At 38.4% G+C, this 26,279-nt stretch overlaps 1 protein-coding gene across 2 annotated transcripts; it reads right to left on the bottom strand.

Annotated features, from left to right (window-relative positions):
* Positions 1 to 736: 736 nt before the first annotated feature.
* Positions 737 to 23,567, bottom strand: kcnip1b (Kv channel interacting protein 1 b). 2 transcript variants are annotated; one of them, XM_061055630.1, is made up of 8 exons: positions 22,730 to 23,567; positions 4,049 to 4,173; positions 3,403 to 3,472; positions 3,231 to 3,301; positions 3,013 to 3,120; positions 2,819 to 2,923; positions 1,605 to 1,667; positions 737 to 809 (listed from the first exon to the last, which is right to left on the bottom strand). In XM_061055630.1, exons 1-8 carry the CDS (start codon positions 22,815 to 22,817, stop codon positions 762 to 764), a joined length of 678 nt encoding a protein of 225 aa, XP_060911613.1. In that variant the 5' UTR covers positions 22,818 to 23,567; the 3' UTR covers positions 737 to 761. The 2 variants fall into 2 exon arrangements, with proteins under 2 accessions (XP_060911613.1, XP_060911614.1); XM_061055631.1 differs by lacking the exon at positions 22,730 to 23,567 and adding an exon at positions 9,200 to 9,854.
* Between the last annotated feature and the right edge of the window lie 2,712 nt (positions 23,568 to 26,279).

Here is a 26,279-nt window from a genome sequence, read left to right as displayed (position 1 = left end):
CCCATGAAATGTACTTTTTCTAAACTGTTTGACCTTGTAAGCTCGACACAGACTCCTGACAATAAGCTTCAGACAGACTCAGCAGGCAAGCGACAGTCAGGGAACAGAGGTCGCTGCAACAGTAAAAGCAACGCATGACATTTGAAATATGCCATAATCGTCAAACACCAGATGCGAAACATAAATATGGCCAAATTCCCATTACAAATTTGAAAATGTTTGGAGATAAATCAAAAGTCTCTTGCAAAAGCATGCAGTTTAATTTAGGCAAAAAGGAGCATCGTTTGGTGAAAGAAAAATAATGTTTCGCTGGTTGAACTATTAGCTCTTCGCTGGTTGGTGGGAGCAGCCTGGTAATGTACAGTAGGAGCGTTTTAATTTTTAAATCTTCAGGACAGGACAGAAAAAGTCTGTCACATCAATCACTTTGGTGTGGAAAACCTCCACAGGAAGGCTAAAAGCAATCCAGTTCAGTCCCTTCATTCAAGTCATAAAGGGTTTAAATCCAGACCACAGCAGGAGAAGAGGAGGAGGAAATCTGGACGTGCTGCACATTTGCATTCACACGCACAGGCACACACACGCACAGGCACACACACACACAGACACACACACACACACACGCACAGACACACACACACACACACGCACACAGACACAGGCACACACACACACGCGCACACGCTCACACACGCTCACACACGCTCACACACCAAGCCCTCTCATTTTCTCTGTCTTTATCTTCACCATCTTCTTCTGGCCTACATCACGTTTTCAAACAGCTGCATGGATCTCATCATGGTCTCATCCTGCACAGACAGAAGAAAAGTCATCAGGGCAGAATGATGCAATTAACTAGCAGTTTACTGTAACCTTGTATAAAGCATTTTATATCCAGAGATGCTGAACAGCTGCAGAAGACACCAGCTATCAAACCATTTTTCTTTGCGCAGGAAGTCAATTTTTTTTTTAACTCTGGAGGACATGACATTTGGATGCTTAAATTCTATATATTGTTATTATTCAAGCTGTTTTCTTTGCACGTATAATCACATTTACAATTTAGAAAGAAATCTAATGTCTTCTGTTTTTTTTTGTCAGTTTTGAACTTATGAATCATACATACTCTCTCAAACGTTATGACATGCACTGTTACATTTCCAGTGTCAATGGAGCATACATAGCCTATATGTTACTTATTAGTAAATGTGTACGCATATTTGTAGAAATCTAAAAGCCAAGGTCATACAGTATATTAATTGTTAATTTTGACTTGGAATGCACAATAATGTAATTTTAAACAGAAGTAAAAATAAGATTTATCATGATTATCGATTGAAATTCAACAATTATTCATGGTTATACAAATCATCGTTTGACAGCCCTAGTATTTACTGTATACAAACACATACTGTATATATAGACATATCTCTAAGTGTGTGGAGAGCTAGTCTGCAGATGTTTTTATTACACTCGTATATTATATTCCTCTGATTTTTTTGTTACTTCAAAGCTTGCTATACATGTTTGTTACATATCTTTATGTCTTTCATTGTTATGACATAAAGAAATTTACAAATAATACACATTATCTACATACATACCTCCTGACAGGCAATAACAAACTCCTCCAAAGTCACCACTCCATCTTTGTTTTTATCCATTTTCTGTAGAAGAAAAACATTTTCAAAATGTAAATTTGTATAGAAAGGAGAGGCAAATGTCACACAGTTTTTATGTAAAAAGTGTTGCATGGTCAGCAGGTATAGAGCAGGGAGAGTGTGAGGAGAGAGAAGAAAATAGCCGAGAAAGTATGGGGAAAAAGGAGTGGATAGAGAGGGTAACACATCATTCTAACCCCAGAAACATATTCAAGGTTTTAGAATCTGTCTTCACCTCCTGCCCAAGATATTTTTCTGATGCCTCTCAAGATTTAGTTTTAGTATTGATTTTATGATTAAACGGCTCACCTTTAAAGCATGTACTGTATGGGGCTGGCTCCTAACTACTTTGCTACAGCACATCATTATCATTTTTAAAATGATTTTATTTTCTTATATTATTTCTAATATTATTAGTTAAATGAATTTGATGTCTTTAATTTTACCATTGCTGTCATCGTTTTATTACTGCTTTTATTTCTGCTTGTTATTTGAACGTCTCCTTGCTTCATGTTTTCTCTTTTACTGATTGTTACTGTATGACCGTCTCTCCTCTGTTTCCTCTCAGCTGCTTTTTAACATTTACTATCCACATTTTTGTCCCCGAGGTTTTGGGCCATGTAGTGTGGCTGTGTTTGTTGCCTATTGAGTTAAGTGATTTGATTGTTTTTTTGACTTTCTTGTTTTTATGATTTAATTCACTACGTTGTTCGAGAGATCTTTGTTAACTCTTGGTTTTAAAGTTGCCTTATAAACAATCATCATCATCATCATCATCATCATCATCATCATCATCCTTATTATATCATTATCACCGAGGCTTCTATTGGTCTTTTGAGGCTCCATTCTTTTTACTTACTTGGTGAAAGAGTCAGATTTTTTTTAGCAGAGATTATCAAGCAGCCTGTTGTTGAGAAAATATCACGCTTTCTTTCCTTTTTGTGGGTCTTTTGAGCCCCAATTTTCATAATGCGACAGAGAGTTTTAGTTCTTTCAAGCTGTTAATGAGTCATAAGTGTAATAGAGGTGTGGTAATAGTGCAGGGTTTGCTTGGGGTGTGGTGTTGATAGGGCCCAGAATTCTTTGGGATACCCCATGTGCAAAGTATCTGGGGTTTAAATCTGATTGCTCTTGAGCTTGAATATTTAAAAATCTACCTGGAAAAAGGCGTCCACATGCTGCTTGGGGATGTCTCCCTTTAGTGCAGGGTAGGTGTACTTTCCCATCATGTCATAAATGGCCCTCACGATCTCAGTCATTTCCTGAAAGAAGAGAAGATTCCCCCGCTGAGGTGAGACACACACTGTAGATGATTCACTTTACCCGGCATGCACTGTGACAGCAGTCTCACCTCTCTGTTTATGTAGCCGTCTCTGTTGATGTCATAGAGGTGGAACGTCCACTCCAGCTTTTCTCTCAGTGTTCCTCGCAGCAGTGTGGACAAACCCACCACAAAGTCCTGAATGAAAAACAAACAACAGAAGACAAACTCAAAATCTAAAGGCATCATGGCAATAACAAAATGAACCACAAAATGTCATCATAAAGAGTTTTTTTTTTTTTTTTTACCTTAAATTTAATGGAGCCATTGTTTGTAGTGTCAAATGCATTGAAGAGGTAATGTGCGTACATGCTTGCATCTGTGATACAAAAACAAGAACGTGTAAGATTTCCTGTTTTCAAAAATCTCCACAGAGCAAAGACAGATGGATACATTCCCCCCCCCCCCCCCCCCCCTTACCTCCATGAGGAAAGAACTGTGCGTAAATGTGTTTGAATGTCTCCTCATTCACAACACCACTTGGACATTCCTATGAAGAAAAAAAAATATATAAAGTGACTTTAGTTGATGATATCAATGAAAGAATCCATTAAAATAAGTCAATTTAAAACAAGCAACCCAAATCATATTAGTCCCTGTCATCTCCTTTGGGCAATTTATTGTAGCGTGTTTGATAGCCAGCTAGCTAACGTATCACGGCTTTGTCATTTACTGTTAGAGCTGTTTTCTATGTGCCTCAAAAATCAAAATTAATGTTGATTATGTGCAAAGAGACATTGCTTTGGAATTTCTGCTTTTACGGCTTTATGGAAGATAATATTGGTTTGTTGTTCTTTGACTACATGACGTTAATTCCTGACTGAAATGAGATAATGCCCTGAAATCTCATGAAGCTTCACCAGCCGGTCACATTTGTTTAAGGCCAAATAAAAGAAAACACTTTCAATATTAACGTCTGTCTAAGTCTTTCTCCTTGTTTTCTCTTAAGGTTAACTTGAATGTTTTGTTTTTGAAATATAGATTCCCAATGTTTCCAGTATGTGGAATGAATGCTCGTGTGTGTATCAAAGCATTCAAATAATGAAATCAGAAAGGGTGTTATTACATTTTTGAAGCCCCGGTACAGGATCTGCAGCTCCTGTTTGGAGAAGTTGGTTTGGGCTTCTAACTGTTCAAGACCCTCTGGCCTGTGACACACTGTCGTCATCTCCAGCTCATCGTCTATATTATCTACAGGAAGAGAGAGAGAGAGAGAGAGATAGGGTACTTTGTATCCAGAATCATGCCAATACTTATAAAACACAGGTGATCATTCCAGCTCTTTTGTCTCCCTTTGAAACCTGTGATACTCAGAAATGAGACAACTCAGCAAAAATCCAAAATGTCACGCCTGCAAGAAACATATCAAACATTTTAGGAGACAGCAGAAAAAAGTGCTTACATGGGAAGTTAAGCAGCAGAATGTTAAAGCAGAAAGAGGATACCATTAAGTTTGAAAGAGGGTATAAAAATAATGAATCTGCACATGTACTTGACAAAAAGATCTCCCCTCAGGCGATGAGGTCTTTTATAAATGGCGCCATGCATGGGAGAAAGAATCGCGTGCAGTGGAGATGGATGGCGGTTAATGATGTGAGGAGTTCTGGTCCTGCTTTAGACAAATAAGGCTGTCTCCAGCAGCAGGGGAAATAGTAACACCCCATCGCTGAGGGTGGACACAAAGCACACACCAATATGTCCTTAAATATGAGCAAACATCCAGGAGAAAACAGACTCATAAAGAGCTCTCTGGAACCATTTATTGCTTTTGCTAGCAGCAGCAGAAGACCCTTAAGGAAAATGTTGAATTAATAAAACCTAAGGTAGGATTATGGCCATTAGCTGTAGCTGAATACTGGTATGTCAGGGTGTCATATTAACACTTGTGCTCTTGCGTGGTTAGATTTGACATCCCCTATCAAAGGCTTTAATCCAATCCTTGGAGGAATGCGATACGACATATTCTTGACGTTTTTAAAAACACACATCTATATCCATCCATCCATTATCTATACAGCCTTTGCTGTTTGGGTTTGCAGGGGGCCTGGAGTTGATTCCTGGCTGTCACTGTGCGAGAGGCGTGGTACACCCTGGACTGGTCGCCAGCCAATCACAGGACTTACATAGAGGCAGACAACCTGCCACACTCACATTCACATCTACGGGCAATTAAGAGTCACAAATGAACCGAACTGTCTTTTGACTGTGGGAGGCCACCAGAATAAGGGAACTCTTGCAGGCATTGGATAACATGCAAACTCAACACAGAGAGGCCCTGTCTGATTGGGATTCCAACCATGAACCTATACGCATTGTGAGGCGACAGTGATATAGATAACCACAGCATGCAAATCTACTTTAAATCTCAACAAGCAAAACATGAATGTCTTGAAAAACATTTGTACACATGCACACATTCAAACAAGCTTCAGCTGGGGAAGTATGAATTCTCAGTCAGACTTTCAGGGTAGGAGATTAAAACAAATATAATACTTTAGGTACTTAGGAAGGCAGTAATTATTCACTCTATTCAGTCCTTCCAGCAGTGGTGTCAATCAATCACACTTTATCTGGTCTCATATGATCTGCCAGAGGCAATCTTAATTAGACTTTTATATCAAATATGTAACTGGTCATTCATTTTTACACATTAACTGTATGCCAAGACAAGTTCCCCAGCTCTGATTATCTGTACATTCATAATTGCTTCTACCTTTATCTTGGAATCATGCTAATGTGTTTCTAATGAATTGTATTTCAGTTTCAATGCATGCCACAAGGCCTCAACTATTATGCAATTCACTGTGTTCACTTAGATCAAACATGTTCTCAAGGCTCACAAATAAGTAGGTTGCGTACAATATTTATGAGCCTTCCCTATAGTGTCATGCATCATAAGAAACGTCTTGAAAAAAAGTTTGGAAAAAATCGCATTCTACAACCGTAGAGCAATGGGATTCATTTTGAAATGATATATTCAGAGGCTGAGGGATTGATCCTTCTCCAGATCGTCCTCTTTTCTGACACATTTCTTTAACAGTCTGTTAAATGCTGCCCAAGTGTCATTTTTTGTTGTCAATCATCACAGGATGTGTTTTGTTTTCTGCTTTTCAATCCTCTCCAAAACTCCCTCTGAGCTCCTGTTGTGATCTCCCTGCCTCTTGTTGTCATGGCGATAGACAACCAGGACCATTGTGAACAGCGGGTTGGTTTATACCGAAATCAAAGAGAAAACTGCTTCAAAGAAATTTTTTAAAACATAAATTTCCTTTTGAATTAAAGCACCTCATTACATTAAAACCAAAATAAAAAAAGGTGTTGTGTTTGCTCCTTATGAATTTTTATTTATTTTTTTCCCACCAGGGTGATTTTTGTTTTCCTACAAATGTGACGAAGGGATCAGAAACAGATGAAATGAAATGAGGGTGAGAAAAGGAAACGAGTAAAGGTGTTGATTAGAGGAGAGGTGAGACATGCAGATTGAAAGAGGAAGATTGGGAGGAAGAGTGTGAAGAAAAAAGGTGAGGAATACACAATATGTTCAAAGGACAAAAAAAAAGACTCAGTGAAAGACAAACACCCTAATGATCTTTAAGCGTGACGAGGAAGAAGGCATATTGATTCTGCGAGTGATGTTTGAACCGCCTGGGGGTTTAAACACTTCATAACAACAATGTAAAATGCTATGATTATTAGGCTACATTATAACTACAAGATTTCACATCCAGACTGATATAAACAGTAGACAACATTTCTAGTGTTGATACTTATATATGAAAGGCAGTTGTCCATGATGATGTAACCAGGAGACAGCTGCCCTGCACATAAACACTCATCAGTACGCGCTGGGAGGGACATGTTACATGATGAAGTGATGGAGATAATGAGAAGAGTGTGTCAGGTGGTGATTTGATACACAAACTGCAGCTCTGTCACTCACAGCTGCTCCAGGCTACACAAAGGGAAGAAACGACTGGTTATGAAATCGCTGCAGGTGTCAAGTATATCTTTGACTCTTAAGCACAGGTCGGATTAAGAACATGCCCTCTGAATTAGAGGAAGAATGAGCGACATTTTACACAGAAATACAGCAGAAATTCAGTATATCCTCTGTAAGTGTTTCTCTGAGTCACACAATGAGTGAGAAGCGTGAGTCCCGCCAGCTGTATTGTTGTCAGAGCTGTGTTTACATCAAGTTTACATGGACGGGACGGCCTTGCATATAAAGCTGTTTTAGTCAAGGACTAGAGAAAAGAAGAATAACAAAGCCTACTCACTGCTCATTTTGGATGTCATGTAAATGTGTTTAGATCTCTGTCATTCCGTGTCAATTTATGTGCAATATGAAGCTATGAGTTAACCAAAGTGTGCTAACATTAGATCGCTAACACAACAATGCAGGCCACAGGCAGAGGTGTCGCTGGACAGCAGATTATTTGGTTTGAAGCTGGGGTTCTATGGCAACATCTACTGGATCAAAAAGTTGCACGTTCTTACTTTAACAAAGATGAATCATGAGACATTTGCTTTGAAACTTTGTTCTTGAGAGGTAAATCGTATCAAATCACACACTCAAATATGTAAAGAAGAGATAGCCTACCGCTGCAGCGAGTTAGCTTAGCATAACTCTTGCCCCGATTTCTGACTCTATCCACGTTCCTATATCTTAAATACAGGCATAAACAGCCCCAAAACAAACCTTTAACAAGTGCTCAATTAGTCAGAGTTCAAAATGATAGCAGTTTAGCAGATTTATAGTGTGTGGAAAGAGTCTGGCTAGCTGTGTCTCCTTCTTTTCTGGTCTTTTTTAATGACAAGGATAGCACAAAAGAATCTAATTTCCCCCTTGTTTTTTTCCCATTCATGTTGTTGAAGAACAGAAGCTGTTGCATCAGATCTTTAGCCATTTAAGTATCCTTTGTTTAGTCCATTTTTCTCTAACATGTGATGCGATTCAGGATAATCAAGACACCGTGCACATTCACCGTATAAAAATTTGGTTCAAGTCTTGCAGACTGCTGTGACCTCCCTCCCTGTCCTGTTCCCCTCGTGGCTGTGGTGCTTATTTTCCCTCCTGGGGAAGATAGTCTTATCCTATCTATCTTGTGTTATCTGATCTAACAACTTCTGCATCGCTGGCAACACAAGACAAACTTTAATGGAGCGTCAAAGAAAAAAAGGAAAAGCTCAGTGTGTTTTTATCAAAGGCTTTAATCCAAACAAGGAAAAATGATTTTATCTCATCTTTGTATTTAAACAAAAACACCAACCCTCACCCGTTACTTGCGGGGGTGTTAGGTCTAACCTCAGAGAGTAATTGCTTCGCTTTGCAGCTTCGTGGATTTTATCTGCCATATATTCATCATTCATCCTGGCGGAGAATTGTTCACTCGCTCTACCCCTTATGCCCCATAACCCAGTCTCCATGACAACCAGGATCTCAAGCATAAGGCGAGGGAGAGGTATGATATGTGAGCTGCCTGTTAATACACATGCTACTGCCCGAACCCTCGTCTGCTTGCCGTTTGCTCCTTCGCTCACTGGCTCACACCTTCAAAAGGCAACAACACACAAGCACACACACACACACACACACACACACACACACACACACACACACACACACACACACACACACACACACACACACACGTGCACGCATAATTACAGAGTCAGGGGCAGTGATTTTGCTCTCTGGTTGTTTTCAAGGGCATCCCACTTCATGGCACACAGTAATCTCTCCATCATGAACACAGTACGTGCTACAGCTCACACCTCCTATCACTTAATCCCTAAAAAAAAATATGCTGCCACTTCCTGAAAGGAAAATGTAATCATTCTTATTCATTCATTAATTTACATTAAACTCATTTTGTCTACAGAAAAGTGCATCAATGTTATTCATAATTGCACTTTATTTGTAGCCTATTTCCCATCTGGTAACATGTAACAGTAATATTTAAATGCATTAGCTTTATTTTTTGCTGTTCTTTTCCTGACTACCTTTTTAATGATTTACAGTTAATGCAGAGAAATAAGGCAATTAAACATCTGTTATTTCTAATGTCACATGTTCAAATGCAAAGAAGACAGAAAATAGTGTAGAAAGAAAACACAGAATACAATGAGTTCTTTCTCTATTTTTTCTTTCTCTCAGTTAGCTTTCTCCTGGTCTTTCGTCTTCTCGACATCTTTTATCTGACTGATGTGGACCTACCTCTGGAGGGTCTCCTCTGCTTGGTTTGCATGGTCAAAGTGCCCACCACTGCACCCATGTTGTCACTGTGGAAACCAGCCCGGTCAAACAAACCTAGAGAGTAACAGTCCTCTGTTTGTTTTTTTTTGATGCTCCTGACAGCCTGTCGCTGAGTCTTCAGCTGCCTGCGCGGCTCTGAACCTTAAAGGGGCTTCTCCCCCTGTTGCGTCTCCTCACTGCTTTCAGATCTGTCACTGAGGGACGACTCTCTTCTTTCAGCTGATTCTCCTGGATTTCTGATTCCTTTTTCTCCAAACACACACAGACACACAAGCTGCTCCTGCGTTTCTGCGCCACTCCCCTCCCGCTCGTAGCCTCGTTCCATTCATCCGTCAGCCTATTCCCCCCCTCTCTGTCAGGCTCCCTGCCTCCACATGTTACTCATGTTATTGTAGGAGAGATGGCAAACAATTCACTCAGTAATAACACTCCTGATAAATGGATGGAAGCAGGTGAGACATCACCATTTAATGCTCCCCTTTTGCATGCGCATTCATTCCCTGCATATTTACACATTAACCCTAATCCTCAGCACTGACCCAAAAAATCTGTTTGTTCCCATTTTGGGACACGACTTTTGTCCCATATTGGACAAGCTGTCCCTGAAAGTAGGCTAAGTCAGTAGGCTAAGAAGCAAAATAAAACCTATCACACACACATACACAAAAATAGATGATCCAATACAGCTTCACTCAGTGGTCTGCTCTGACGCATGTTTTGTCCCATAATGTGTCTTTATCCCGCTGTGAATGCTGTCAACTTGTGTGAGTGTGTGTGTGTGTGTGTGTGTGATTTTGTGACATTTCCCCACAGCAACATGACTACACCTCCTTCCCCCTTTCTCTAATCTGCGGAGGGCAACAGAGACTGAGTGATTTCTTTTACTGCGATAGAAACAAGAACATTACAGTGTTTAATGGTGCCAATGTATTCTTGCTGAGCAGCCTCAATTTGGGGAAATGACTGCGTGCATTAGGGGAGGCAAAGCAGCCGGAGTGAGTAATGTTTATATGCCTACAAGTGCCGAGCATTAAAAGCCAAACAGCCTTGTGTGATGCAGAAGTAAGCGTTTATTATGTATCATAATAGCTTTTTCTACTTATGCAATATCATTCGCTCTGGTAAAAAGCTGCAAATGATGAATATATGTCCTTGACAGGATACTGCTAGACGCTGTTTTAGGGTTGGACTGGCGGTCTATGTGCTGGAAAGGAATAACTGGAAAATGTTGATGCCTTTTTAAATATTCCACTGGCTGCAAGCAAGCCCCCCCCCCCTCTCTCTCTATAGGGGGATTTCAAGAAAACCTCTGCTTAAAATATTCATGTGCTGACATGTTTTCTATGCCTTTTAAGCTTTCCTGAAAGTTACGCTCCTTTCTTCACCTAGTAGTGGAAGAAGGTTTACGCCACTTTTAAGAAATACTCTGATACAGGTCAAATAAATTCGGTCAAAAACTCCTTGAGAAGTCCATAGTATAGACTTCAAGTACCAAAAGCAGATGTATAAGGCATTTCAGGTTAAAGATAAAAAAAAACTTTTTTTTGTTCTATGATTGGGTGGTGACATGTCCAGGGCTCCTCCATAGATAGGTTGGTATTAATGGATGTCATTATTACAGTAATACATTCATGTGTAAATAAATTCATGTTGTTGCTGGTAAATATAAAATGATGGACAGTTGAATCACTAACATGATCATATTTATGATTATGATATGTTTTGTGAGTAATAACTTGGTTTGTCATATACAGTTACATACAGTAGGAATAAAGAGCTTTTCCTCTGTAATGTTGCAAGGTACGCCTTTAAGTTGGAATGTAATTAATAATATATTAAAGAGTCCATATTATGCCCTTTTTGGGGTTTGTATATTTAATCTATGTACCTACTTTTGTACGTTCACAATAGCTAAAGTCCGAAAAAAGTGTCTGTTTTCATGTACTGCTCCTCCTTGCTCCCTCTACGCTCTGAGTCCGTCAGCTGCACTCTGTTGAGCCCCCACTGTTAGACCCCACGAGGGGGGCTAGAACCGAGCGTTGCGCGGCTAATGCTACAGCTAACAGGAGGACGTAGGAGAAGCCGCGTTCCCGCAAACTTTGAATTTTTGCACATAGATGTGCCTAAACATGCACAGGACACTTGGAAAACACACTAAAGGGCATACAAAACCAGAAAAAGCATAATATGGGACCTTTAATATCCAAATAAAGTTCAACTAAAAAAAGGCACAAAAATCGGTACAGGTAAAGTAAATGAACGTATTGTACTTAAGTGCAGTCATTTAGAAGAGGGGTAGGGTGGAATTAGTTGTCAAATATACAGAAGAAAATCTACAATGATCAACATCATGAGATTGAGACCGTATCCTCTGTGTGTTTTTTTTATAAACTCAATATTTATTCCCTCATAATTATGTAAGCCTTGGGAACGTCGCCATTACTGCCATGTGTGTGTCTATGCTGAAAACTGAACAGATTTATGTAGGCAGCTACCTGGCATGTAAAATGTGTGTGTGTGTTTGTGGTTTGCTGATGTTAGGCCTGTGTTAGCTTATGTGGATCTGAGGATTTAACAAGCAGAGATTGATTAAACACAGAGTCTTACATAATTCTATCATGATTTGAATAAAGCTTACCTCTCTTAGCTGTCCGACTTTTATCTTTCAAAATGCATTCATTCAAACACTATCTGTAATTTCCCGGATTTTTAAAATGTTTAATTGGCCTTCTTCTCCTAGAATAATCAGCAGAGTGATTCATGTCAGGAAATACAATACATTTCTTAAATATATTCTACCACTTTCCCTCCACCATTAAAAATAGAAGTTATCCCCCTGTACACTTGCACATGAACAAATAAACACTTCAGAGATGGAGAGTTAAATTCAGATCACTATGAGTAACTCGGTGTAAATCCCCTGACAGATGTTTGCCATCTGGAGCTGCCTTGATGCATCACATCATCCCACACAGTGACAAACAGAGAGGACTTCATCGACTCTTCATTACCTTTTAACCACTTCATGATCTCCACATGTCAGCTTTCTGCTAACAGCAACTGAAACTGTGCTGTCGGCACTGCTGAAAGAGTTAAAGATTCAACTAAATAAAAGACACTGCTGAAAGGCTCAAATGTTGATAAAAATATGAATTTCAACATACTGATCATAGACCCATTTTTAAACGACCTTTCTTCAAAATCTATTTCAATTCACACACATTAAAATAAATACAAACAGTACATGAATTTAAGTTATATAAAAAACAGATCAGTGGCTTGTATTATGTGAAAAGTTTATTGCTTATTGTTATTTCAGGATATTTTTTTGAACACCTATATATCACTGCATGGCTTTCCTTCTAATGATTTGTTGACTTATATTTCTTAATGTCACTCATTCAATTGACCATATCGTTCAGCTTGTGTGCTGTTGTCCTTCATGATAAGCCATAATATTCATTCAACAAATAGTTTTAGATATGATAGGTAGAAAGGGTAAATAGGGGCGGCTGTGGCTCATTTGGTAGAGTCGGTCATCTCTCAATTGAAAGGTCCGATGTGTCCTTGGGCAAGACATTAACCCCAAGTTGCACCGGCTGCTACATCTGCGGCGTATGTCTATTAATGGGAGTACTTCTGTTGGACACTTTACATAGAAACATCTGCCATCAGTGTGTGAACAGGTAGGTGTGATATGTGGTGTAAAAGCGCTTTGAGTAGTCAGAAGACTAGAAAAGGGATATACAAGCTAAAGCCCTGTTACCATATAAAAAAGAAGACTGAATCCTCACTTTTTTCCTCATCCTTAGTCAACTGTTCTTAAAATGTGCCTTTTCTCATTGTGTCATTAAATGAAATGTTAAGCATGTATAAATAAAGATTTTAAAAAAAAGATAAAAAAAAAAAAAAAACCTGTTCAGATCTGGGGGAAAGTGTAGTGGTTCTCTTTTTGGCATGAGTCAGCAGTTTGAGACCTGACGAGTAGTCTTTTAGTCCTGTTATGTAAGAGAGATCTCATCACTAAATCATTTCGTCTCTGCTCTCTTCCTCAACTCTGAATTCCTCTCTCACCTGCATGCATCCACATTAGGTCTAGTTGTACTTGATTTTCACTACAAGATGAAAACATGAATCAAAGGAAATTATGCTTTTTTACACTTTTGAATTACAAGATTTTCAGTAAAAGAAAACCATTATAGTTACTTTAATATATCTGTGCATTACTTTTTTTTGGGAGAAATGGGACAGTGTTTGTACTGACAGTTACAACACAGTATTTTACAAATATAAATGATCACAACAAAAAATGTATTGGATTTAGTTACCTATAAAGTACAAAAAAACACAAAATCGTTTCATTGTTAAATATTATTTTAAATGTATGGCTTCATTCATTTTTGCATGTTAAGACTAAATGAGCAATTAAAATAACATTTGTGACTCAATAGTGAAAAAACACATCTTCATTTGAACCAGTTTTCCTTCTATACTGTAAGTTTACCCTGCATTTTTATTTTAAATGACGATTCTAACAAATATTATTCAAATCTGTCTCCTTATTTTGTTTTGATTGGTAAGTAAATGCCATACCTTAAAAAATAATTGAAAAAATAATTATGAGAATGGGGCAAGACATCTGGAATACATTATATACAGGTATATATATTCGTTCTTCTTTGTACTAAAGTTGCAAGTTAAAGTTTGATTAAAAGGTACAAAATTTGGGTGCCTGGGGTAAAAACCATGTTATCTCCTTCTACGCTAAACTAATTTTATGCTTAACTGAAAATTTGAGCAAATTGCAGACACAAAACAGCTGAAAACCAACTTTAAAAAGCTTGATTGAGATCTGTAAAATTTAGTTTATTATTGTATCAGTCAAACTGAAGGTGCATCTTTGATAATCTGTATATTTGTGTTACTATTTGGCCAACAGGTGGCAGCAGAGTACAATATTTCCTGAAATAGTCATGGGTCTGGGTCACCACTGCAGGCTCATTTCGCCCCCCGACTAAATGCAGTATGAGCAAAATTGAACCGAGTGTAACAACGTGCAAGCTTTTTAACAGAATGTGTAGAAGCCTTCCACATGACTACACATCACTCATTCACTGGCATACTGTTTAGTACACCACATACATGTCTTTTAAAACGGTACACTGTATGTAAATATCTGATAGTAAAACAATGAGGCTGTAGAGAATTAACGTGGAGAAGGAAGAACACAGGGGGCACCAGATAAAAATAAATCTAGAAGATGGTTACGTAAAAGTGTGTGGTGAGGTGATGTAAAAAATTAAAAGCAGAGGCACACACTGTCAGCTCTAATCTACTGCTTTACCAGCAGCAAAAGAAGAGAAAGCCGATGAGAGGAGAAGGAAGAGAAAAACTGTTTTTCTTTTCTTTTGGAGAATGGTTAACAAATGCAGAGTGATGCTGGTCATCGAGGCAGAGTTTATGGTAGAAGTCTACACAGGCCGTAGATCTGAATCTCTTTCCGCAGTGTGGGATGATGTGACTTGCTGCAAGGTTATGCACTTAGAGGACATGTGTGACTTGTAATAGTGAGGGACAGGTGCAGCATGGGACCGGATGACTGGGTTATTGTTTTCACATCCGCTTCTACATTTTTTAACGACAGCACAAGTCAATATGAAAATATTTTCGTCTCAACATGATTCTTTTGAGGAGGACTATGTAACTTTGGCTTGACAAACCCACCCTGCAGCTTTATATACAATGGACTTAAGCTAAATGCTAATCTTAGTTTTAGCCTTGTAAAATAAACAATAACAACATAAGAACGTAGGCCTATTAACATGCTCACCATGTTGGTCTCAACATGATTCTCTTAAACCTCTGCTGAACAGTGGCTAGCGACTAAAAAGATAATAAGCCCGTGGGGTTTTGCTAAGCTACATGTTTATCTAGCGAAAGCACAGATGCAGTGGAGTAATAAAGGCAGTGACATTACTTCACAGTCTATTATCCAACCACATTTACATCAAGCATCACATACATGAAGCTAATGTTGGCTAGCCACCGTGTGCTAATTGACACTGTTGTATTTTTTGTAATGAATATGAAATGTAATTTGTTCTCTCACAAGTGACATGCTGTAAGCTCATAAGCTAATGTGTCTCTATGCGACTTCAAAAGCATTTCAATTTCACACTTTTAAGCTTAACTTGTGATAATTTAGTAACACTAAACTTTCCAGTTTCTCCCTACTAAAATGTTTCTTTAAAAAAATAAGAAAAATTATCACCTATATATTTATATATCAACTGCTGTATTGGCCTACCTGCTGTTGTAAAAAAAAGACATTCAGATTTCCTCCAGCTACATGGTTGTGAAATTCTTTGCACAGTTTGCAAAAGTTTCAAATCTTTTCCCCAAATTGTGGGCCTCTACAGACCACTCTCAACTCAAATCAGAAAGCACATTAACTATGTGAACCTATAAACAACAAATGTCTGTCAGCTTTAGGCCCACAGCATATCCCTTCCTCCTTTTCCTAGATATATTTTCTTGCTTAGACTAAATGTCTTAAAATGAATATACATGCGGCCTCATTTGTGGAAAGATCATTTTAAAGGTTAATGGGTGGAGTTTACAGTTCATGTCATCTCATAAAAGAGCGTGCAGCCAAATATGCTTAACAAACCAAACTGCAGCTTTGTGTGGGTTGGAGACGAAGGACTTACATTTATGTATAACTGAAATGGTTGCGTGTGTGAAGCTGAACATGCACGTGTGTGCATCTTTTCATTTCTTCTTTCAAGCATATGACAGCATACAGGATCACTGCACAATCTGCACAGCAGAGCAAATACTCCTGAGACATGATGATGAGTAAATTGAGCAGAAAAAGGGTTCAAACTGGAAAGCAGCTTTACTGTCACATAAGAAAAATAAAAACTGTCGTGTCATGTGCCTACAAGATCAGATCTAGCTATTTCTTAAATGTTATCAAGCCAACAGTATGTTGTTCATGTTTCATATATTTGTTTATATCAACTTTATAAAAGACTAATGACATCATTTGGTACATGAAATTGAGCACTTTCTGGTTTAAATGAAAGGCCTACAATGTAACAAAGCTAGTCCGTATGTTAAAATGAGGTAAAATAACACAGATTAACTCAAAAATTGTATCCATTATCTTTTCCGCTTATCCCGTTCAGAGTCGCGGGGGGCTGGTGCTGATCCTAGCTGTCATTGGGCGAGAGGCGGGGTACACCATGGACTGTTTTCCGGTCAATCACAGGGCTGACACAGAGAGACAGACGACCAGCCACACTCACATTCACACTTACGGGCAATTTAAGAGTCACTAATTAACCAAACAAGCATTACTCTGGACTGTGGGAGGAAGATGGAGTACCAGGAGATCACCCACACATGCACAGGGAGAACATGCAAACTCCACACAGAGAGTGTGTCCGACTGGGATTCAAACCAGGAACCTCCAAGCTGTTAGGCAACAGCACTAATCACTGCCCAACCGTGCAGCCCCAAAATTTAATAGTAAATAATAGAAAATCATTTTAATAAAACTTTAAAACTGACCAGCAACTACAGCAACAACCACCACAACCAAACTGAAGTCAGCAGTTTGATACTGTTAAAAAAAAGAAGTTGTTTGTCTTACATTTGTTTTTCTGTTATTATGCAGTTATCTGTCATTTAAGTTTGTGTTCATGTGAAGAGAACTGTATACCCCATGGCAAACTAACAAATTAGCCTTAGAAGAATCCTGAAAATGCTTTGTCTTTGTTCTCATTATTTTGAGTCTTATCAGAGACATTTTGATTTAAATTCCTTTCGGAGGCCTTTTTTGCGCAACTTACTGCAACCTGTTACTGCAAGAGTGTCCACCCCTTTAAATGTTAGTCTAAAAGTTTGGCCATTCTGAGAAATCCCCAAAAATATGCAAATATTGTTAAATTCACACAGTGACACATATATATCTCACCCAGTGTTGTTGTGCTAAATTAGAAAGCTATTCATATTTTGCAAATATAAGCAGGCAATAAAAACTACACAGTCATTTATTCTCCCAATGGGCAGAAATGATTTATAATTCATATAAAAATTCAATATACTGTATATGCTTAGAGGAACTTTATTAACTCAGTGACATTCCACATACAATCAAAGAAAGATTGAGCCCCTGTGTTGCCTGATGCACCTCATCTCAACCTTAAAGGCTAGTACGTTTTATGCATTCAGAAAGGCATAAAAGAACAATGGGCTAGGCGTTCAATAAAATGTACACTCCATTTTAACTTATTGTCGTGAGAGGATGCAGAGGGTAAAATAATCGGCCTCCACAAATAACGAGTGCAGCCAAGGATGTGTCAGGTAGAAAAGGAAATGTAACCTGTGCTATTGAAAAAGCAATTTCAAAGCTTTTAAGCCTGATCTCTTGCTCTTAAAACCATCAGAACAAATACAAAAATACATTTGATGAGAAATATACAGTTCTGTATAAGTGCTTCCTCTGACCTGACCATGTCTGAATGTCAGCCCCCCCCCCCCCATGAATAACTTTACTTTGGTATATTATTCTAAGCAATTCAAGATTATCTCCTTACCATAAAAGTAGGTCTGAATTGTTCACACATTTCTTTGTTATACTCCATAAAAGAATGAGTAATCCTCAGTTTATCAGATGTGGCTGCATTGGATGACCTAGTTTGTCCACCCATGCAGCCAAACTGTAAGTAGGCTGTGATATTTCAGAAATAGCTCGCTGGCCGAGAAAACCATCAGTTTAGAACTCATTTTTATCAGCAGCTTTTATTATATTGCATTTCATGAACAATTTTTTGACTGATACAAAAACTGTATACTGGATACCATGCCTTTGAAAATATATTGTATGTTTGGTGTTTTTTTTAGCTTTTTTTTCTTTACTTGGGAGACATTCAGGATTATCAATTTGACAGCTACCTGACCAACCAAAAGACTGCAAGAGTTTTGCTAATTCATCAGTACACTCAAAATCCAAAAGATCTAAGTATTTACTTATGGGTATGGTAAGCAGCATGTGCAACCTGATGCAACAAATTTAAATGTATGACCAACAGTGACAATTAAGAAAAAGAATTGCCTGCACCTGTACATATAGTTAATCATATTGGTTTGTAAGTAAAAAAAAATCACTCTGGGTTTTTTTTTCTTGAGAAGAAACATACTATTGAGCTTGCAACTGCACTCTACGCGATGACTCAGCATTTGCCTTTGCTGTTAAGTTGGAAAATAACTCTTAACTTGAGCATTGGGGCTTTTAGCAAAAATAATAAAAAATAGATGAAAAAGATCACAAGGATTGTAGTATGACAAGTTAAAAGATAACAGTTACACTTATAGTTTGTCAACAAAGTTAAAAATAGGAATTGCATGGTCTGAGATGCTGAAATGTTGAGAAGTTGAAATAATTTCTTACATTCATGAGTTATTTGTTCTAGAAAAAAGTTGAGAAAAAAAAGATTAGAAAAAATCTGCAATTGCAAAATAACTTGATTTTTTTTCTTCAAAATAGCATTGTGTACCTGATTCAATATTGGTCTAAACAAGTTGAGTAAGTAATTTAAACAATTTTTTTTCTAATTGAAACAAAGCAAAGTTGATCTGTGTTCTGCTTATCAGTCTTAATCTACATGGCTGAGGTTGATTGCTTCTGTCTACACATTACCCTCTCAGGTCTAAGGGTTTTCTCTAATTTTTTAACTTCTTGTCTCCTTAAAAAAGTAAAAAGGCATGTATAATCTCACCAGAGCTATGCACAACCATATAACATACATCTATTTTTTTCCAGTACAACTATGCCCCAAGGACGCCAGATAAAGTCCCAAATTGGTACAAGACCATAAATACGAAAAAAATAAAATAAAAGCAAAACTGAAATTTCATGAATATATGTTAAAAAAAAAAGTTAAACAACAAGAACTATGACATTAGGCCTCCTAAATGGGTTCTCCAATGTCCTGGTGATCAGGGGGAACCTGGCCATTTATTTGAGAAAATCCCCAGACACTTTTTTGTCAAAAATGATTGATTGCCATGATTGTAATAAGTGTCTGTAGTAACCATTGTTGTGTAAAAAGTATTTATTCTATTCAAAGAACAATCTACACATGATTTAGAGCTGTCATGTTAAAAGAGCACAGATATTTTGATACTAGATTAAGCTGAATAGGATGAATCTATTCAAAACAGTTCTATCTTTTTTATTTCTGTGCTATGAACAGGCTGTGACGTCTGTCTCAGGCTTCACTTAATTCTCATTGGCCCTTGCATGTCAGCTGCTCGCAGATACACCCTCTGATTGGTCGACGGACAAAAACAAGATGGCAACGTCCTTGTTACCCAAGTGAGCTAACAGAAATTACAATATGTTTTTTACAAAAATGTACACATAAATGACGGATTACATTAATTTTTGTGGAGGATTGGATCCGGAAAGTCACTGAATATACTCATCTTCTCAGTGGGGTAGAAAAGCCTCTGGACGTCACAGAGTTTATCACTGGAAAGCCTCCGAGCCTCCGAGCATGTGGAGTTCACACTAAGTAGCTTCTTGGTACCTTAACATTTTAGAGCTTATAATGTAAAGACCGCATGCCTCAGATGGTTGAAAGTAGCTTACATGTTGATTTCTCAGTATTTTCCTGAAATAGTTGTCGCTAAGCAGCAACCCAACGGTGAAGGGATAATTTGTCACCTTATTTTAGGTATGTGCTTTAAAACACGGAAATACTTGCTAACGTCAACAATGTTGAAAAGGGTTCAGGTGACTTTAGTTGTGGTAAGTTTAGCAAAGCGATGTAGATAGAAGTGTTTGTGTGAAGCAGACTCTCTGCTGGGTCTCAAAAGGAAAACCTGTTGCTATGTCAGGTAAAGCTCTGTTTGGGTTTGATAATTCACGTTTGCACATACTGTAATATGTTTTGCACTGTTGAACTTCAGGGAGTTTACATTAAGTTACTTTAGGCTTTTTTTTGTGAAACAGGAACATGGGAGGAGGTAAAAATAAACAAGTCTCAGGTATGCTATGGCTAGGCTATCTCAAATAGGATGTATATTTTCCGCTTTCTGCTTTCATGAATGTTTTTGTTTTGGTACATTAGTAGTCAAAACTAACAAGACTACATTTGTCTCAACTCTGCCATTGTATTTCTCCTCTTTTTCAGATTTGTAACAAGTTGCGACGGTACAGATAATGCCTACTAGACTTCATCCTTCAGCTCTTACCCTGATCCTACAGGAAATCCAAGTGAAACCAAATCAAACAAAGTCAAAGGTACCCCATAAAAACACTTAAACTGACTCTTTTTACAAAAAGATTGTTGGTTAAGAAAACCATACCCTAGTTACTGACTTACATCCATCACACTCTTACATCTACACATCTATTACATCTGTGCTTGTATACAAATGTGAGAGAGAATACGACATGTTTGTGGTGAAGCTTAAAGTGTAATGAGGTGCACAATAGGAGGATGACCTCAAGATGAAAATTAAAATGTTAAAATATATATATTTTTTAAAATTAGGATAGATGACATGATAATATTAATATATAAGAACATGTCACATTATAGCTGGTCATGTAGAATTGAAAATCATGTGCAGTAGTTGTCCATAACCAGAAGTTAATTTCTTTGTTAATTAAATGAAATCGATTTGTATAAATCAACCCCAAATACAAGTTATGTAATGGTGAGTTAAATCTTGGCTGCAGCCTTAGTATGTCCTTTTTTGTTAAACTGAGAGATTATGAGCACTTTTGAATCTTTCTATTAAGGTTTTTTTTTTCATTTCTCTGTCTCGATGCCTAATAGACCAAAGTTTGAGAAAAGTCTGACAAAAACAAACCATGCTGTTTCATGCAGGTCTGATCCCTCGGTACTCATGGCCTATAACTACAATAGCCTGAACGCTTCTTCTGAAGAGTTGTGTTAAGCTGCTGTGGAAAACACCCCAAGCGGGACATCAGTCGAAACACAACTTTATCTGGTAGACTCGTAAAGCAGATGCCAATCTGTGCTGCGCTGGGCTCAAGTGACATCAAGTCAAGCCATTCCAGGACATAGCTTCTATGTCAAAGCCACAAACAGACCAAAAGAGAGTCGCTACAAGTGAGCACACCCACTTCATGGTGTTTCTTATTTACTGAAATTTGGAAAGCGGAGAGTTTTACCTGATTCCTGTGCCACAATTTACTGTCATTTTAAACATTGACACCCACTGTGACACGAAGAGGAGGCGCAGTCCTTTGATTAGGGTGTGTGTGTGTGTGTGTGTGTGTGTGTGTGTGTGTGTGTGTGTGTGTGTGTGTGTGTGTGTGTGTGTGTGTGTGTGTGTGTGTGTGTGTGTGTGTGTGTGTGTGTGTGTGTGTGTGTGTGTGTGTGTGTGTGTGTGTGTGTGTGTGTGTGTGTGTGTGTGTGTGTGTGTGTGTGTGTGTGTGTGTGTGTGTGTGTGTGTGTGTGATGCTGGCGGTGCTCTGATTGTCAGAGGTAAACATGAAGGAGACCAGGGGACTCAGTCTTAGTGTTGCTGTGCACAGATCACTATTTTATGCTTCTTTATTTACTGCCCACTGTGGCTGGTAGGCAGAGCAATCATTGGTACCACAACCAACTTTGTGAATTTAAACTGGTGATGACCGTATGGCAGTGATCATCAACTGGCGGGCGCGAGTCACAGCTGGCCCCTCAAAGCTTCCCATCAGGCCCCCAGAATATGATTGGTCTCGGTTGATTAAACAATAAAGATGCAAATCAAAATCCAAAGGCTGATATATTCGCATTAGGTGAGACCAACTTCTTCACTCTCATGTGTAAGCATATTTTAAAGTCCGACCCCCACAGTGTCTGTCATGAAAGAAGCTGACCCTTGTACAAATGTAGTTGATGACCTCGCTGTGTGTCAAAAATCGATGTCATGGCAGAGCGTAATACCAGTACCAGTATTGATACTGGTTTACTGCCCACCCCTACTTGTATGTACAGTATATTCTTAAGCTGTGAACTGAAAGTATTGAAGACTCTCACAAAGCAGTGGCTCAGTGTTTTGATCAGGAGATTGTAGCGTGACTAATGTCTGTTGATGAATGGACTTTGGCTGTTGTTGGAATTAAGTTTTGACCTTGACCAAAACGCACTCTCAGTATCACAATATATATCAGAGCTCGGTAGTGGCATGGGAATTAAATTAAGTTGGAAGGACAAGCTGTTTTTATTTTTATTTCAATGATGAGAGTCTGAGTCTATAAGTTAACATTTTATAAAGAATGGGAGGTGGTGGGACATGAGTTACTTTTAATTCCAAAGTTGTGTTTTTGAATGATGGATGTTAAACTCTTACATAAACACACATTGTCTTATCAAGTATATGTGAAGAAACCAATTAGCTTTGTAAATGCACATTAGATTTAAAGGTGTAAAGGCATATACAAAGAGTGAAAAGCCAGGGTACCTTTTGTGAGGGTTCCTGAGACCAATCTCTGCAGGGACTGGATAAGTTTGAGCACCCCCTGCCTGCAGCGGCTGGTACAGCCAGCCATCCTGAGGTAGAGGCAGGGCTTCACCAAGAAAAAGCTGTTTCCTCCAAAATATTTCGAAAGAAAAAGAAAAGTTTTTGCAAGAGTCTCCACAGTGTCCTCCCTGGAAATACTTTCTAATTGAGTTGGGGAAACAAGAGAAACAGCCTCAGTTGTTTCTCCGATGTGACATCTTCAGATCTTTGGAGGGGATCCTTGATGGAGAATAATTTAGCTTTTTGTTTGGCTTAAAAACAAAAACCATTCCACAGAGTTGTGCCTGACTCAACCAGATACATTTCACTTACTCAGTCAGAAAGTGCACAAATGAACAAGCACAAACAGTCTGTGGTGAAGTTTCGAGGCAGCTGTCAAGACTGCACTTGCCAAAAAAAGCCAGAGGGGTAGAAATGCTGAATTGTAAAACAAAAAATTCAAAACTTTTTGAAAAGCAAACTTGATTTCAACTGACCAAAAAAATCAGGCAGAAGATAAATTATTGAAGTGAGTAGCTGTGTGCCCTGGAACTTCTGAGCGTCCCCAAAAAAAAACAACAACCAGAGGATCTCCTCCAGCTCTTCTCACCTCCTCTCTTTATTTGATCCCTCTTCTGTGTCCTGGTTTATATACCCTGTGGTCCTGTGAGGTAGCAGCTGTAGTACTTTCTCCCTTCCCGGATATATTTCTGTGTGAGGTTTTTCATCTGAGCTGCAGTGGGAGCCCCTGCGGCTGTGGTCTGTGGAGGAGCTCTGCTCTGGTACTCTCAGCAGATCTGTACTGCAGAGACAGCACCAGCAGCCGCCACTGTACCCGCCTCCCTTCTCTCTCCACCCCCCCTCCCTCGTCTGTGTTCTCCCTCCTCCTGTCTTGTGTTTTTGCTTCCTCACTCTCAGTCTGGCAAGTGCTCTTTCTTTTACCTTTTTTTTTTTTTATTTCTCTTTTTCGATTTTACACATTTGCGTTTTTTCTGATCAAGTTAACAACAAGGTGTAAAAAAAAAAAAAAAAAAAGGAGGTGAATTTTGAGGTTTGAAGCTGAATCCTGGACCCTGTGGATAATAAACATATTAAACACGTTTTTATTACAACATCTTTCCCCTGCTGTGATAAATGCTTTTCATAAAATGGCCAATCATTCACAGCATTTTATTTTGAAATGACACCTTCTGATCATGTACTTTCTCTCATTGGACACACCATCAGAGGTGTCATTATGCTTATTTGCAGCAGGTCACGTCGCAGCTCATCTATCACATCAGTTCTATTACTTTGTTTAATCAAGTTCGTCTGCGTTATGAATAAGATATATTATTAGGCCTTACTTCCCGTGAGATGTTTCCTCTAAAAAGTCACAGGAGAGGACCAAGATGCCCTACAAACCTCCTTGCTTGACCTAAAAGACTTGGCCGCATAAAAAATTAATTAGACAGCGCCTTTGTTGCTATTTTAAAAAAATGTTAACGACAGGTTCAGTATATGACATTAAACTCTTACAATGTTTGTGTACAGTCAACTGGATGTGTCAGCAGCTGTAGCCCACCACTGATTAAGAACTTCTAATGAACTTTAGAACGTCAAACATGTGGAAATGTTGACTTTAAAATAAAATATACACACAAAAATTGTTACTGCAAAAATAGCCACGTCCTTGCATGGAAAAGAGAATGAAATTGATTACAATATAATCTTGTCTATTTTATTGAATGTGTCAGGCAATGGTTGTGCATCTAGCTGTGAATGTTGATGTAAAAGGAAAAGGAATAAAAATGACTTACAAATGACAAAAAGTGGATACAAAACCTAACAGTTATTCTAACTGCTCGTCTTTGTCACTATGGTGACCAGGCATCCTTCAGATCTAAGAAGCTATCATTGCTGAAAAAGAAACCAAAGGATTCTGTGCCAAATCCTTCTCCGTGCTTTGCGAACAGTCCCCCCATAAATACATACTCACAGAGTACTTCATCATCAAACGACTCTAAGACAGGTTACGTAAGCCGGCAGTTGACTTGTGGAGACGGAGCCTTTTTTTGTTTCTCACTCCACTGATCTGGGGGAAATTGCTCGAGGACGGCATGATGCAGTGCTTCCTCTTGTCTATTTTGCTCCCCTCTCCCTCTTGTCTTCTCTATATTTAATGCTTATAGATTTTATTTATCTCCTCACAGGCACAGATGCAGAGTAGGCAGTCTCTAGGCTAACAAGCATCTCCAGCCTAAAAGTCACATGTAAAGCGAATACAAACAAACAAATAAACAAACAAACAAACAAACAAACAAAAAACAGCCAAAGGAAGACCGTAGCTTTCGTGACTTGAGGTGGTTGTTCACACAATCCTATTTGGATCCCAGGAGAGGAGCACTTTACCCGCAGAGTGGCAGAGTAAAAATAGAAGCACTGTGTAAGCCATAGTGTTCCAGAGAGTATTCGTATGTGCAGGATAAGTAATTACAATAATACAAAGTTATTTTGAAGGGCGTAAAGGGAGTTACCCGTTTAGTATCAGACTGCAAATAACAAACTATAGTAGACTTGAATGTTTGGCCACCATTCTTTCCATTGTATTCCTTATATGACACTTTGACTTGAGTGTTGTTCTGACCAAGTATCCCTCTGAAGAAAACATCAACATTTTGAACTTCATCAGATTGATGCTTTGACAGGCACACTTGATGCTACCTGACGCTACATTTAAGGCAGTACCAGAGGCTGATACACATACTTGTAACGGTATCGGAACATCTCTCGTTGCATAATTGTCTTGGCTTTTTTCTCTTTTTTAAATATAGATCGAACTAAATTAAATTCCATGTTGCTCTTTGTAGCGTTGAAGCTGTGCTTGATAAAGTACTTTAATCATTTCCTTAATGTAAAACACCAATATCTCCATCAGAAAAGTGATATTCACTGTATTCAGTGACAAAGTTTCAGTACTCACCGTGCATCTGTTTCATATGTCATCATCAACATCATGATAATATTGTCAGCTATGGAGCTAGTTGTGAGTGCTGCCATCTTGTGGTGGCGGTCATTACTGCAGTGGCATCTCAGTCTGCTGCTGCTTCCTGTTTACTGCGACAGCCGCGTTCATAGTTAGATTAAAAACGTGATACAGCTGCTGATGAAAGAACCTTAATGAGGAGATCTTAATATTATTTTGGTTTTTCATTAAAGGCATCTTTTTCAACAACGACCTGTTTTTATAACAGAGAAAATAAATAAAAAAATCAACCAGCCGCCACATAATAGCCTATGTGATGACATGCTGTTTAATGTAACGTCACTTTACAAGCTTGATAGCTTCATGAATCAACTGCTGCATTTAATCCTCATGGACTAGTTAGATTGTTAAATACATTTCTGTAGATATTTATTGAGCATGTTTTTTTTTTTGGTAAAGCAACTGGTCTGTTCATTACATGATTACATTATACTTACGACTAGACGAACGTTATATACAAGATTTCATTAATCGCATGGTGATGGA

The sequence above is a fragment of the Labrus mixtus genome, chromosome 14 (assembly GCF_963584025.1).
Source record: "Labrus mixtus chromosome 14, fLabMix1.1, whole genome shotgun sequence".
Classification (NCBI taxonomy): domain Eukaryota; kingdom Metazoa; phylum Chordata; class Actinopteri; order Labriformes; family Labridae; genus Labrus; species Labrus mixtus.
This window is presented reverse-complemented; position numbering and strand designations above follow the sequence as displayed.

What these genes read in the sequence shown, in the direction of transcription:
- kcnip1b (XM_061055630.1), bottom strand. Translation starts at nt 22,817, where the DNA reads ATGGCTGGCTGTACCAGCCGCTGCAGGCAGGGGGTGCTCAAACTTATC. An exon ending in ATGTGGACGCCTTTTTCCAG is followed by an intron (nt 1,668 to 2,818) that starts GTAGATTTTTAA and finishes TTTCTTCTACAG; the next exon opens with AAAATGGATAAAAACAAAGA. An exon ending in TTGTTATTGCCTGTCAGGAG is followed by an intron (nt 810 to 1,604) that starts GTATGTATGTAG and finishes CTGTCTGTGCAG; the next exon opens with GATGAGACCATGATGAGATC.